Source organism: Chiloscyllium plagiosum, chromosome 14 (assembly GCF_004010195.1).
Source record: "Chiloscyllium plagiosum isolate BGI_BamShark_2017 chromosome 14, ASM401019v2, whole genome shotgun sequence".
Lineage (NCBI taxonomy): Eukaryota > Metazoa > Chordata > Chondrichthyes > Orectolobiformes > Hemiscylliidae > Chiloscyllium > Chiloscyllium plagiosum.
Genome location: NC_057723.1, coordinates 46,656,133 through 46,671,960, shown reverse-complemented (window position 1 = coordinate 46,671,960; position 15,828 = coordinate 46,656,133). Strand labels below are relative to the sequence as shown.

The 15,828-nt window shown below is 40.6% G+C and overlaps 1 protein-coding gene across 9 annotated transcripts in view; it reads right to left on the bottom strand.

Moving 5' to 3' along the window:
• rnf44 (ring finger protein 44) overlaps nt 1-15,828 on the bottom strand; it is a 148,901-nt gene that overhangs the window by 19,976 nt on the left and 113,097 nt on the right. For all 9 annotated transcript variants that reach the window (XR_006313614.1, XM_043703738.1, XM_043703739.1 and 6 more), the window contains 2 exons: nt 6,997-7,167; nt 1,902-2,063 (listed from right to left, as the gene is read on the bottom strand). Coding sequence is in view for 8 of the 9 variants with exons in the window: in XM_043703738.1 (XP_043559673.1) it covers nt 1,902-2,063; nt 6,997-7,167 (333 nt within the window). In the remaining variant the exon portion in view is untranslated. The remainder of the gene's footprint in view (nt 1-1,901; nt 2,064-6,996; nt 7,168-15,828) is intronic.

Here is a 15,828-nt window from a genome sequence, read left to right as displayed (position 1 = left end):
GGGGAAAGATATAAAAGAGACCTAAGGGGCAACTTTTTTTTACACAGAGCGTGGTACGTGTATGGAATGAGCTGCCAGAGGATGTGGTGGAGGCTGGTACAATTGCAACATTTAAGAGGCATTTGGATTGGTATATGAATAGGAAGGGTTTGGAGGGATATGGGCTGGGTGCTGGCAGGTGTGACTAGATTGGGTTGGGATATCTGGTCGGCATGGACGGGTTGGACCAAAAAGAGTCTGTTTCCATGCTGTACATCTCTAGGACTCTACTATGTGCACAGCTTTACCATTTTATTTAAATCAGTCTAATTAATACTTGTTCAAAGAACTATTTGCAATGTTCTTGTTTCCTTAAAGACAGGAGTATGATTTTGTTCCTTTTGGCAAAATAACTTAGAATTGTTTGTAAAAGAAATACACAGACAGCATTTGTATAATTTTACCTTAAATACTCAACATTTTTGTAAAAATCGCTTTCGTGGCAATCCCCATCAATTGTGATGGAAGCAGTTGTGGACCACGTAAAATTCACAATTTTGAAGCAGAAACTAAATCTTATTAATATTGTTATTCCTTTCATACCAACATTCAATCTACCTTCACAATTATTTCTGCGGTTTCTAAGATATTTCTTATTCCTCACTCAGATCACAGTGTTCTTTGCTCATTTACTGAGCCACTTTTCGTTGCCATAGCATCTTGTTGTATTAAGCAGACATCAATTATGTAATCATGGATTTTTAGTTCCTGTATGAAGCACCTCTTGAATAATATCAGCTTCATTATTTGAGATATAGGCTGTACATGTATACACAAGATGTACTTAGTATGATGTATCTGCAGTGACATAATATGCCTACACGCAATGCGTATACCAATCACCTGCTTTTAAAAAAAACCTTTGAACAAGATTTGTTGCCAATCCAGAAATCAGCCATTTGGGATTTATTTGCAATATCAAGTGACATGCAGCTGCTCTTTATTGTGGTGATCATGGTTACAGCAGCAACAGGATGATGCACAAATTAAAACAGAGACATCAGTCATTGCTTGAACCCAACTTTCTCTTCTAGAGTTATACAGCACAGAAACAGAACCTTCAGTCCAACTCATCCATGCCAATCAAGTTTCCCCAAGTCCCACTTCCCTGCATTTGGCCCATATCCCTCGAAACCTTTCCTATTCATGCAGCTGTACAAATGTCTTTTAAATGTTTAACTGTACCTGCATCTACCTCGATCTTCTGGCAGTTCATTCCATGTACTAACCATTCCCTATCAGGTCCTTTCTAAATCTTTCTCCTCTCATCTTAAAAATACGCCTGGTAGTTTTGAAGTCCCCCATCCCGGGGAAAAGATCTATGCTTTTCACTTCATCTATGCCCTTAATGATGTTATAAATCTAAGTTCATCCCTCAATCTCCTATGCTCCAGTGAAAGAAATCCCAGCCTATCCTTCTAACCTAAACTCTCTGGTTCCAGCAACATCCCAATAAGTCTTTTCTGAATTCTCTCCAGTTTAATAATATCCTTCCTATAGCAAGGCAACCAGAACTGTATACAGTACTTGAAAAGTGGCTTCAATGTACAGTACAACCTCACCATGACATCACAACTCCTATACTCAAAGGTCTGAGCAATGAAGGCAAACGTGCTAAATGTCTTCTTAACCACCCTAGCCATTTGTGATGAAACTTTCAAAGAATTATGTACTTAAACCCCTAGATCTCTGTTCAACAACGCTATCCAAAGCCCTACCGTTAACTGCAGAAGTTCTCTTGGCAATATGATTTTTAGTCTCATGGCCACTATCAAGCTTTCACAAAGCCTCACACAACCATTAGAAGTTTACAAAATTCAATACACTCCAATTTTACAAAGTCAGCTGGAGAGAACACTTACCACTCCAAAGGGCAATTCCTGGTGTAAGGGATCATGAGGAAGATACTGCAGGGGGACAGAAGTTGGCATGGCAGGGGGATGATGTGAAGGCGGGTATGTAAAACCACCAACTGGGTGCTGGTCCCCCCTCATTTCTACTTCATTCTCTATCCTCTGCAGGGGCTATTGAAAAGAAAGAAGTAGAATAGATTCAAACAGCATTTATTACTGAAACCTGGCACCAAAGATAATTCTCAAAATAATTAACTGGAAGGCTGACCATCCCAGCCAGTGGAATCCAGAGCTTTGATCTTGGTATTGAATTGAGAAGAGTATGCCTGTTCATTGGAGCAGAGTGATGACCTGTCTTCCTCTTCAGTGACTGCTTATCCTGAATGGGCAACTGAGAATCAGGCTAACAGGCTACATAAAATGGGGGATGTGGTCAAGGAGACCACAAATCTGTTGCATAAAAAAGGTGTGGAAGAAATGGATTGTCTCATGTTGCAAGCACATATGACAATGACAAAAGGAAGAATAACTCCCTCAGCTTTGCATTACTGGACCATTTAGCATGTCTAGAGTGGTTAAAAAAAAAAGTTGTCCATCATTTAAAAGCAACAATTACTTTTATTTATTTAGAAAATTCAGCATAGTTAAAATGCCCTCAGAAGCTTCAGTGAAGCATTATCAAATGAAATATGATATAAAGCCATATAATGACAAAGGACCTAAAGTGTGCTCACAGAGATGGTTTTTAGGTCTTTCAGTAGGACCACAAATTGCAAGAGCTGAAGTAGGCTCGTCAGCCAGAGTTGTTGCGCTATTCAGAGAGATCATGGCTGATCTAATAACCCTCAACTCTTCTTCCTGCCTTATTCCCATAATTCCTCTTATTAATTAAAAATCTCTCTCCAACTTGAACATAGTTAATGACCCAGCCTCGACAGCACTCTGCGCTAATGTCGTCCAAAAGTAAACGTCCCTTTGAGAAGAAATTTTTTCTCTCGCTCTTCAAAAGGACATAATCTCTGAGATTATGCCCTCTGGACACACTCACAAATACAATCTCTTCACATCTACCTTGTCAAGTTGTATATGCTTCAATAAATGTCTTCACTTGTTCTTATAAACACCAGGGAGCACACCTCAATCTCCCCTCAAGTGAATCTATCAGTACTCAAACAGCCCAGTTAACCTTCTCTGGTCTGCCTCCAATGCTAATACATCTTTCCTTTGATAAGGGGGCCAAATCTGCTTATGATATTTTAAATATTTTGGCCAGCGCCATGTATTTAGTAAGACTTTTCTATTTTTTACACTCCATTCCCTTTGAAGTAAGAAGGTCAACATTCAGTTGGCCTTCCCTATTATCCAATGAACTGAAGACACTAGGTTTTTGTGATTCACGCATGAGGATCCCCAAATCTCTTCATGCTGCAGCTTTCTGATTTCTTTCTTCACTTGTATAACATTCAGCTCTTCTATTGTTCCTGCCAAAGTACATAACCTCTCATTTCCCCACGATAAAATCCCATCTGTTAAGACTTTCCTCATCCGCTTGTCTATATCCTCCTACAGATGCTGTGTCAACCTCACCACTTGTCATCCACAAAACTGGCTACTTTCCTCATCCAAGTCATTTATATATATTAATAACTGTGACTGCAACACTGATACAATGTAGAACTCCACTCGCTACAGATTGCCATCCTGTAATTGTTCTCTGTATTCCAACACACTCTTCTATTAGTTAGCTAATCCTCCAGCGATATGAATATATTAGCCTGATGCCATGTGCTCTTACTAAGCATCCATCAAAATCAGAGGTCTACAGCAGTGATAAGGTCAACTAAGTCTGCACTGGTCAAAAACAATACTCTTAACTATTTGAATCCCATTTTCCTGCATGTGACCTATAGCCTTGTGTGCCTTGGCGTTGCAAGTGCACATCTAAATACTTCTTAAATATTATGAGTTTCTGCCTCTACCATCCTCCAAGTCTGAGAGTTCCAGATTCCCACCATCCTCCTAGTTAAAAACAAAAAACTTTTCCTCAGATCCTTCCTAATCCTCCTACCCTTACCTTAAGTCTATGCCTTCAGTCATCGATCATTTAAACTCTCAAAATTTTACACATCTCAAGTTTAGCCCCAGTCTCCTCTGCTCCAAGGAAAACTCCAGTCTATCCAATCTCTCTTCATAACTAAAAACTCTCCAGCTTACGAAATCTCCTATCCAGTGCTTTCACATCCCTGATTCCAGAACTGTACACAATACTTTCACGGAGGCCTAACAAACATTTTATACAGTTCCAGTATAATCCCTCTCCTCTTAAAATATGTGCCTCAACTAACAAAGTTGAAAAATGTGGTGCTGGAAGAAAAAAAACAGCAGGCCAGGCAGCATCTGAGGATCAGGAGAATCGACGTTTCGGGCACAAGCCCTTCTTCCTGAAGAAGGGCTTATGCCTGAAAAGTTGATTCTCCTGATCCTCAGATGCTGCCTGGCCTGTGTTTTTTTCCAGCACCACACTTTTCAACTCTGGTACTCCAGCATCTGCAGTCCTCACTTTCTCCTAGCCTCAACTAACAAAGGCAAGTATTCCATATGTTTTGTTAACCATTTAAATCGACCTGGCCCAGTACCTTAGGGAATGAGTGGCCATGCACACCAGCAGCTCTTTGATCCTTGATACTTTTCACAGTCCTACCATTCATCATATAGTCCTTCATTTGGTTTGTCCTGCCAAAGTGCATCACTTCACATTTATTCGGACTGAATTCCATTTTTCACTGTTCACCCTATTTAACCAGTCCATTTATATTCTACTGTAACCTGAGGCTATCTTCCTCACTATTTATCACCCCACCAATATTTGTATAATGTATGAAATTACTAATCAACCTTCCTACATTAATGCCTCAATCATTTACATATATCACAAACAGCAAGCGTCACAACACTGATCCCGGCACAATCCCAGTGGTTACAGGCTTCCAATCACAAAAATACCCCTCAGCAATCATCTGCTGCTTCCTGCTACTCAGTCAATTCAGGATCCACTTAGCTAAATTTCCTTGGATCCCAAGTTGCTCTTACCTTCGCTATCGGTCTATGTGGGACCTTATGAAAATTTTTGTTCAAGTCCATGTAGCCTACATCAAATGCACTGTCCTCATCTACATACCTGGCTGCTACTTTGAAAAATTCAAGTTGGTCAGACATGACCACCCCATGAAATAATCAAGACTATAGGTAACAAAGGCATAGATTTGGATTTCGTCAGCAGACAGGCCAAGGCAGGGGCAGACCTGTCAATGTTACAAAGGAGCACCACAGAAACTTTCCAAGGTCTTTCTCCCAAAATAAATACAATAACATTAGTATTTTTTCTTTACAATTGTCCAGCACAAAAGGAGACCGTTCAACCTATTCTTCCTGTGCCAGCTTCTTGAAAGAATTTTTAAAATTAGTCTTATTCTGCTGTTCCTTTTCCATAGCCCTGCAGAGTGATTCTGCTGGAAGTTATCAAGCCTGCTTCCACCAAGTTTCAGGTGATGAATTCTGGATCCTACATTAAGAAAACAGACCCCGAATAATTCCATACTTTGTAAATCAGAAGAACAGAGACTAGTTTTAGCACTCTTACCTTTCTGCAACCAGTTCTACACATAGAACTGTTTGATTAAACCCATTCCTCCCACTCTCTAATACCAAGTCATACTGCCGACTCTGACATAGTAGCCTCACAGACAAACAGTTAAACACATTTAACAGCAAAAGTAGAAGAGTGTTTCATTAGAAACTTATATAGAAATTAAAAACACTAACGACAATGGTTTAAAGTTATCCAACATACTTTGGTGTTCCACATATGTAAACCCCCAAGTATTAATTTTACATATTTCAGCCCAAGAGTTGGCTTGATGGCTTAGATGCAACATAATGTCACAGAACTGCTAAAATATTACCTTTGGGAGGTGGGAAACAATGTCAATGGTTTAGAAAAAAAAATGTTTGTTGTAATAGCTTGCACTCTCCCCCTAAACAAAGTGGATTCTATGTGGTAGAAACCCTCTGCTCTCCCAACCAGATAATCTTATATTAGTACATGAGCACTCATTGGTTGGTTGGCTGAGCCACAAGCGAGAGTGGGCTCAATTTCCACTGGGGAGATTAGGAACAAAAATTCTGTTCAATGTTTGGTTTCCCAGCCCATGGAAGGAGGTTAATTAGACCATCTTTGCTGCCAATTCAGCTGCGATCAGCTATTCAACCAAGTCTGTCAATCAAAACCCTGGACTTGCTGGTCTTTGTGGTTTACAAGAACTAAAGAAGTAAGAGTAGGAATAGGTCACTTGGCCCTTTGAGACTGTTCTGCAATTGTTGATCTTCCACCTTCATTTCATCACACTATCCCCATATGCCTTGATGCTGTTTTTTAAAAAGTCTCTGACTGAATGGCCTGAGTGCTTTGAGAAATAATTTTATCTGGTAAACTGTTTCGTGCTAATGGACAAAAAACACAAGGGTCAAAAATCTGATGTGAAATGGATACAAGAGCACAATACAAGTGTACCAGCTATAAGAGGATTCCCTGTTTGACTAAGCCAGTACAGACATGTTGGGAGAATGGAAAAAACCCTAAAGACCTACATGTGCTGTAAATCAGAAACAAAAGCAAAAATTGCTGGAAAAGCTCAGCAGGTATGACAGCATCTGTGAAAGGAAATCAGAGTTAACGTTTCAGGTCCGGTGACCCTTCCTCAGTTCTGAGGAAGAGTCACCAGACCAGAGACATTAACCCTGACTTCCCTTCACAGACGCTGCCAGACACGACGGGAGAATGGCTTCATTCTATGCAGTAACAATTCTGTGATTCTGTGAACTTCCAGAGACTGCAATGATACTGAATGTAGAATGGATGGACGAGTGGCTGCAGATATGATATTTTGCACCCCCGTCCCATTAAAACAAGAAAGATTACAGGGATAGTAGGAAAGAAAAACAGGAACCATTATTAATTCCTTTCAGAGCATTACCTAGACTGCAAGCAGAATGGCTGTGCTGAATAATTAAGTTTTAAATTTGCACGTTTAAATATTTTACTTACCAGTCGTGGGTGCTGTGGCTGGATTGGAACAAACTGGCCCAAGGGAGGAAGGTGGGGATGCTGGTGGGGTGGCAGATGGGGAGGGTGCAGTATAAAATGTTCACCGGAGATAAGTGGAGGGAAGGCTTGGTAAGAGACTGGCAGATGCTGCATTGTGCACGCATGAATCAGCTGGAAAAAAAAAGACATTTACAACATGAAAAGGATAATGCCTGGAATGGCTCTAGATGGACAGCGGTAACTGATGTACTCATACTATTAAATTCCCAGGAATTCTGAAAATGTGCATGATCTGGCTATCTAAAGACCTGGAATGCAATCCACCATATATTCAGTTGTACATCATTTCAGAGAATGCATGGTATGAAACAAACCTCATACAACTGTTAACAAACAGGAAAAAGAAAGTTATACTGTTATACATTAATATTGCCATTTAGTAAAAAGAAAGCTTTCATTGTTATTCAATTGAAAAATGGCTGCTTGGTCATTTCAAATATGTCTTTCCCCTTCCTCTTGTTGCTGCACTACAGTCTGACAGGTATCAGTCACGCTGCAGAATTGCACCAAGTGAACAGCACTCTTAACTGACCCTTGATGGTTAGTAAACATGCAGGGAGCATCACAGCCAAGTCTAATTCTGTCCTCATCCCACATTCAGATGGGCACAAGTTTAGCAGGATTGCTGGATTGGGAAGCCTGAATAACTGTGGCTCTGCCTGAAAAGAGCAAACAGACAGAGAATCAAATCTGAAATCAATCTGGGTCGCTGGAGTTCGCTTGATCATTGACTCAACACAACTCTTGAATCTTTAGGTCTTTCCACACTCAGAGGCACAGGCACAGTTGAAAGGAATCCTATTCAGACTACTACAGAAGTAAAATACAGCGGATGTTGGAAATCTGAAACAAAAGCAGGAAATGCTGAATAGCCATTATAAGGCAGCTTCAGGAGAAGCAGAATTAACTCAAGCAGCAATTTCCTGATATTAGTATTTAGCTGCACATCTCTTGGTGGGGAGATATTTGTCATTTTACGCTTCAGAAGTAGTTGTTGCTGTTAGTTCTACAGTAAAATCTGACACACACAGTTGGCAGTTTTTCATATCGAACATCAGAAGAAGTTGGTGTTAGTCATGAGATAATATCAGAGCAGTTCCTTTAAATGGGAGGAGACCTAAAAATGCCCCCACACAGGCTTCATTAAGATCAGAATCTGACAAAGTTTAAAAGTTGAACAGTTTCTTCATAAAACCAAGTTGACATCTATTTAGTAAAGTAGCCAGAGAGGTAAAACTCTAAGACTCTTGAAAGGGTTCACAAAAGATTGACAAGGATGTTGCCAGGTTTTGAGGATTTGAGCTCGAGAGAGAGGCTGAATAGACTGGGGCTGTTTTCCCTGGAAGGGCTAAGGGGTGACCTTATACAGGTTTATAAAATCATGAGGAGCATGGATATGGATAATAGATATGGTCTTTTCCCTGGGGTGGGGATGTCCAGAACTATTTGGCATAGGATTTAGGGTGAGAAGAAGAAAGATTTAAGAGAGACCCAAGGGGCAACGTGTTCATGCAGAGGGTGGTATGTGTATGGAATGAGCTGCCAGAGAAAGTGGTGGAAGCTGGTACAATTACAACATTTAAAAGGCATCTGGATTGGTATATGAATAGGAAGGGTTGAGGGGGATATGGGCCAAGTGCTGGCAAATGGCACTAGATTAATTTAGGATATCTGGTTAGCATGGAGGAGTTAGGCCAAGGGATCTCTTTCCTGGTGTACATCTCTATGACTAAGTAAAAAAAGTTGAGTATAAAAGAAGAGAAAACTAAAATGTTCCATTTATATTCCTGTCATGTAAGCACTTTATTCCTCCTTTAGGAATGGCAACAGTCTAACTACTTAAATTATTTCACACAAGTGTAAAAAAAATCTAAAATTAGTCCAGATAACCAAGTAAATACCATTTAATTTCATGTTAAGGGGGATATTAAGTCATATACAACAATCACAAATTTAAATGATTCAATTATGGAGTCATGAAGCTGCAAACTAAAATATAGATTGCACTGAATCTACTTCCTCGTGGTCACTCAGATCCACACGCAAATTCTGAAAGCCTTAACACTGAGGAGTGCCTTAGGCATTACCTACTATCATTATAGCAGATAGACTTGCGTGCTGAACAGCTTGCTATCTGAAAGGAAGGAGACCTAACATCCAGGTCCACTTCACAGTCTCTGTAACACTGCCTTTCAATAGAATCTGTAATTAGTTCCTACCGTGGAATAAACTACTGAGAGCAAGCTTGCAGGGATCTCACAAACCGATTGACAAAACATCTACATGTAGTGAAGAGGAAAAAAATGCAAGATCGTTACAACCAGAAACAGGGGAAGTTTACTGTAGAATGAAGAGATAGCAATTAAATGTGTATATTTGTTCTGCCTTTGAGAAAGATAAACATCCCAAAGATTTTGGGAACTGTATGATTTAGTGAGTGAGAGAAACTGAAGGAAATATTGCTGGGGCAATAGATGGGACTAAAGGCCAACAGAGCTCCAGGGCCCAACAATCTACTTCCCAGAGGAGGTGAAGAATTTGCAGAAAAGGTACTGATGGCCATTTTTCAAGATTCTATGGACTCTGGAACAGTTCAACAGATTGGAGGTTAGCTATTTGCTCAAAAAAGGAGGTAGAGAGAAAGCAGGTAACTATAGACCAGTTAGCTAGACATCAGTAGTACGGAACATGTTAGGGCTGAGACTTGGGGGAGGGGCGTCGGAAATGTGATAGGTGGAAAGAGGTCAAGGTGAGGGTGATAGGTCAGACTGGGGTGGGGGCGGAGAGGTCAGGAAGAAGATTGCAGGTTAGGAAGGCGGTGCTGAGTTTGATGAATTTGACTGAGACAAGGTGGGGGGAGGAGACATGAGGAAACTGGTGAAATCTGAGTTCATCCCTTGTGGTTGGAGGGTTCCGAGGCAGAAGATGAGGCGCTCTTCCTCCAACCGTCGTGTTGTTGTGGTCTGGCACTGGAGGAATCCAAAGACCTGCATATCCTTGGTGGAGTGGGAGGGGTAGTTGAAGTGTTGAGCCACAGGGTGAGATGAGGCGCTCTTCCTCCAACCGTCGTGTTGTTGTGGTCTGGCGATGGGGGAGTCCAACAGTGACAGGATCAGACAGAATCAGCATGAGTTTATGAAACGGAATTCATGCTGGACAAATCTCTTGGAATTTTGAGAAGATGTAACTAGCAGAGTTGACCAGGGGAACTAGTGGTTGTGATTTGCTTGTGCTTTCAGAAGGAGTTCAATAAAATCCTAAATAAGAGATTAGCATGTAAAACTAAAACACGAGCTGACAGTGTACTGAAAAGAATAGAGAGCGGTTTAGCAAAAAGACAGTAGGAATAAATGGGTCATTTTTAAAGTGGCAGCCAGTCACCAGTAAGTTACTGCAGGGATCAGTGCTTGCACCCCATACACATTAATGATTTAGATGATGGATTAAATGTAATACCTCCAAGTTTGCATTTCGCACAAAGCTGGGTGAACTAGAAGGAGATGGAAACATGCTTCAGCACAATTAAGACAAGTTGAGAGAGTGGGTAAATGCACGGCAGATGAAGTAGAATGTGGATAAATAGGAGGTAATCCACCTTGGTAGCAAAACACAGGAAGACAGATTAATATCTGAATGGCGATGGATTGGGAAAAGGGGAGGTGCCATCCTTACACACTAGTCGCTGAAAAGTATGTTTGTGCTTCGGGCAATGAAGGAGGCAAATGCTATCTTGCTTTCATGGAGAGAGAATTTCAAGGCAGGAACTGAGATGTCTTGTAACTGTACAGGACCTTGGTGAGACCACACCTGGTCGTATGGTGTGCAGTTTTGGTCTCTTCATCTGAGGAAGGATGTTCTGGCTATCGAGAGAGTGCAACAAAGGTTTACCAAACTGATTTTTGGGATGGCAGGATCAATGTATGAGGAGAGAACGGATCAATTAAGACTTTATTAACTAGAGTTTAGAAGAATGAAGAGGTAATCACACAGAAACCCATCAAGTTCTAATACAGGGTTAATGCAGGAAGTATGTCCCTGATGACTGGGGAGTCCAAAACCAATGGTCACAACCCAAGGATATTGAGTAGATAGGACTGAGATGAGGAGGAATTTCTTCACCTAGAGAGTGGTGAGCTTGTGAAAATTTTGAAATTTCACAGCGGATGAAATTAAAACATTGAATGTTTTCAAAAATGAGATAGAGGTTGTAGGGCTAAATGGATCAAAGGATATGGGGTGAAAGTTGGAACAGAGTGCAGAGTAGGATGATTGTCATGATTAAATTGAATAGCGCTGCAGGCACAAAGGGCCAGCTGGCCTACTCCTGTTGCTATCTTCTATGTTTCTACTTCTTACTCAATACAAAAGCCATTTCTAGTTAGACCAGTAAGTGGATTTCCTCTACTACACCAGATCAATCAAGTCTTACAGATTCCTATCCCAAAAGAGGATGGTAGCAAAAAAAACCTACTCTAGGTAAGGTGCAGTTTCATATTTAACTGCATATACAACATGGTCAGCAGGACTGCTTATGCAGCAATTAATGCTGTTGAAATGTATTACTACTCCATTCACTGGCTCAGTGAGTGACATATGCAAGAGCAGTATAATTGAAATTGAAGCGATCAATTCAGCTCAATGTTAACATTGCTGAGTTTTAAAGCATGTAGTAGAGGCTTCACTACAAAGATAAATGTTCACCATGGCTTCAACTGTCTCAGCTATCAATCATTTTGATAATAGATAAAATATGAAATCTATAAAATAGTCAGCTGAGTAACTGTTGCATTGTAAAATCCATATGTCAAAACCACAGAAGGTGCATTGTGATTAGTCCTGATGAGACAATAAAGATGTTAAAAGCTCTTCAGCAAATTGGAGAGGGAATTTTTTTAAAAAAAATTTAAAATCTCAGTATTTGAGAAATAAACATTTGTAATAAACTTCAGTAATTAAAATACACTCAACAATTTAACGGATGACCTGAGGTAGAAATATATTCCTAACTTTTGAACATTATGTGAAAATATCAATGTTTTAATTTGGGAGTATGAAGACTCATTTCTGAGTGCAGCCAGACACAGTGAGAGTTTGGAAATTTGGTGATTAAGCAAATTCACTGCAGTGTGGGAGGGGGTTCCCGTCAAAATGACTGGCAGATGACAGGAGCAGGAGATCTTTACTACACAGTTTGGATTGCTGCTTGAAAAGTCAAAGTGAGACTGCACAGAGAAACAGGGACGTGAGTACTTTGCTTGTTTCTTCCAAACTCCTGAAATTTATGAACTGTCAGGAAGGATAAATGATTGATTAACCAAACAAAATATTATAATAATAATCAATTTATGGTTATACCATGAAGGATGTATGTACAAGTTGTTAGATTAATTCATCACTTAAGAAATGTGGAAATAGCTAGAATATAGAAAAACAAAGTATCCACCTCACTGACACAGGAGAAGTAGCTGATTGATAAGCAATGTCCCCTGTAATGTCTCTTTTACACTATGGAGACTTCAGAGTGAGAGGCATTGGCATGTGGAAGCCAATGCATTGACACAGTGATTGACATCCACAATGCACTACACAGTTTAGAGGCAACATTACTGATGAGTAAGAGTGATTAATTCTACTTCCTAGCCTGTAATTTACAGTAAATAGTCCAAATGTAAGCTTAAGGTGTGGCAGGGCAGCTCAGTCATGTGGGCATGCCTGTCTATGGCACACAGCAAGTTCCTCACATTTCACACGCCTGGCTGAGCTCAAGTGTAGGAAGTATTACCAGCTGCAGAAGCTCAAGCACAGGTTTCCAAACTTGGAGTTAACGTCGTGAATCCACAATGCTGAGTACTATGTAGGCAGTATGTTTAAGCTCCTAGCCACACCACAGGTTAGCAGCATGTGGAGAGAGGGGGAATGGGTCACTGCCAAACTGTCTGGGAAGATAGAGCACTATCATGCTCACTAACTGGTTTTCCCATTTTGGTTACTGGTGAGACTCAAAGTAGTACCACACGTAGATGAATATAAAAGTAATAGGATCAAGCAAAGGAACAGATGGCTGGAGAAATTGTGTTGGGAGGATGGCATTAGATTTTTGGGACACAGATCAGTTCTGGAGTAGGTGACACATGTAGAAGGACAGGCTATCGAACTTAGCAGGACTGGGACTAATATTCTCATAATAGGGAGATTTGCTAGTGGTGGTAAGATGGTCTAAACAACTATCGGGGGATGGATAGGAATCTGATACGGATTTCAGATAAGAATAAAACAAAGTTGGTTATGGCAAGTAGAAAAATAATAAGTGAAAATGGAGGGCAGCAACTGCAAATGCCATAGAGTTAAAAAAAGTTATCACATTTAAAAGGCAGAAATAACAGAATACTACTTGAATGCTCATTTGCAACAAGGCAAATGAATTGATGGCACAAATCAAAGTAAATGGGTCTGATCTAGTGCCATTATAGACATGGGCGTGAAAAATTATTCAGGGTAAGAACTGACTATTCGAGGATATTCAACATTTTGGAAAGACAAGTAAAAAATGCTGAGCAGCACTGTTTATCAGGGGTGGAACCAGTGCATTAGTGAGAGGGGATCTTAGGCTGATCAAACAATAGAATCTATCCCACTGAAGCTTAGAAACAACATAGGACTGTACATTCATTTAAGGCACAAAAAGCCATTAGGAAATGCAAGTCAACAATGGATAATAAATCAAGTTAAAAATCACATCGGATCAAAGGAAGAGGTTTATAAAATTCCCAGAAAAGGCAACAAGCCTGAGGACCAGAAACATTTGGAACTCAGCAATGGCAGACCAAGAAACTGATAAAGAAAGGGACAATACATTCAATAATGAATGCAAACTAGTAAGAAACATAGAAATAAAATGTAAAAGTTTCTATGGCTGTACAACAGGAAAACATTACCAATGACAATTGTGAATGCATAAACAGAACAGAGGAGTCAAAACAATTTCTAACAGGAAATAGGGAAGTGAGTGACAAAGTAAATAATGACTGTCTGTCTTCAAAGTGGACAATGCAAGAAATCTACCAAATATAACTCATGATCCAATGGAATAATAAGAATGAAAAACTCAATGAAATGAGTAAAAAAAAGTAATACTAGAGAAATTAATGGGATTGAAAGTTGACAAATCCCTAGAAACCAAATGATCCACATTTCAGTGCAAAGGTTTGTAGCTCGGGTGCCAGTTGTCGTGGCTGTGGGTATGTTTGCCGAGCTGGGTAGTTGATTTGCAGACCTTTTGTCCCCTGTCTAGGTGACATCTTCAGTGCTTTGGACCCTCCTGTGAAGCACTGCTGTACTGTATCTTCTGGAATTTATTTGATTTTGTTTCTGCTGCATCCAGTTGCCAGTTCCAGTTGTTTGTGGTAGTGGCTGGTATATTGAGTCTAGGTCTGTGTGTTTGTTAATGGACTTCATGGCTGAGGGCCATGCTTCTAGAAGTTCTCTGGCTGTTCTAGGTTTAGCTTGTCCTATGATTGTTATCCCAGTCGAATTTGTAGTCCTTGTCATCTGCGTATGACTACTGGGGACAGCTGGTTATGGCAGTTAGCGGCTAGTTGTTGTTCGTGGATGTGGATTGCCAGTTGCCTGCCTGTTTGCCCGATGTAGTGTTTCATGCAGTTTTTAATGTGCACGAAGTTGACTGCAGACCTTTCCTTCCCTGTATAGGTGACATCTTGTAAATTACATTGGTCATGCACATGATGGGTACTGGGTCTTTTGTCCTGGTGAGTTGTTGTTTAAGCATGCCTGTTGGATTACGGGCTGTCATGAATCCCAGCTGTTGGAGATGTCTGGCTGTCAATTCAGAGGCGTTTTTTATATAAAGCACTTTGGCTAGTGAGTTAGGTTGCAGTTGTCTGTCTCTCAGGCATCTGTGGATGAAGTTGCGAGGTTATCCGTTCTTGGGCGAAGACTCTGTAGAGATGGGGTTCATCTTCTCGTCATCGGTCGGGAGTGCTGTAGTAACTTGTAGCCCTTTTGAACAGGGTCCTAATGCAGCTTCTCTTGTGTGCATTTGGGTGGTTGCTGTTGTAATTCAGGACCTGGCTGGTGTGTGTGTGGGGCTTTCCTGCACACTTGTGGTGCATTTACTGTTCTGTATTCTTTGTACCACCATATCCATGAATGGCAGTTGATTGCTGGTTTCCTCCTCTCTCATTAATCCACAAACACCAACTAGCCACTAAACGCAACGTCCAGCTGTCCCTAGTAGCCATACACATAGATTTCAAGGACCGCAAATTCAACTGGGACAACACAACAATCATAGGACAAGCTGAACATAGGACAGCCAGAGAATTTCCAGAAGCATGGCACTCAGCCATGGAGTCCATCAACAAACACAGACTTAGACTCGATACACCAGACACTAGAACAAACAACCAGAACTGGGAACCGGAAGCAGCAGAAATGGAACCAAATAAATTCCAGAAGACACCGTACAGCAGCACTTTGGAGCCTCCAAAGCACTGAAGATGTCACCTCAACAGGGCAGGAAAGGTCTGCAATCAACTTCCCAGCTCAGCGAACCTTCCCACAACCACAACATTTCAGGGTGGTAAAAGAGATGGTTACAGAGATTCTGGATGCATTGGTAATCATATTCCAAAATTCTAAGAAGTCTAGAAAGTCCATGCAAATTAAAATATTTCAAATTGAATGCCATTAATTAGAAAACAGAGGCAGAAAATGGGTAACTACAGACTTATTACAACTGGGAAAATACGAGAA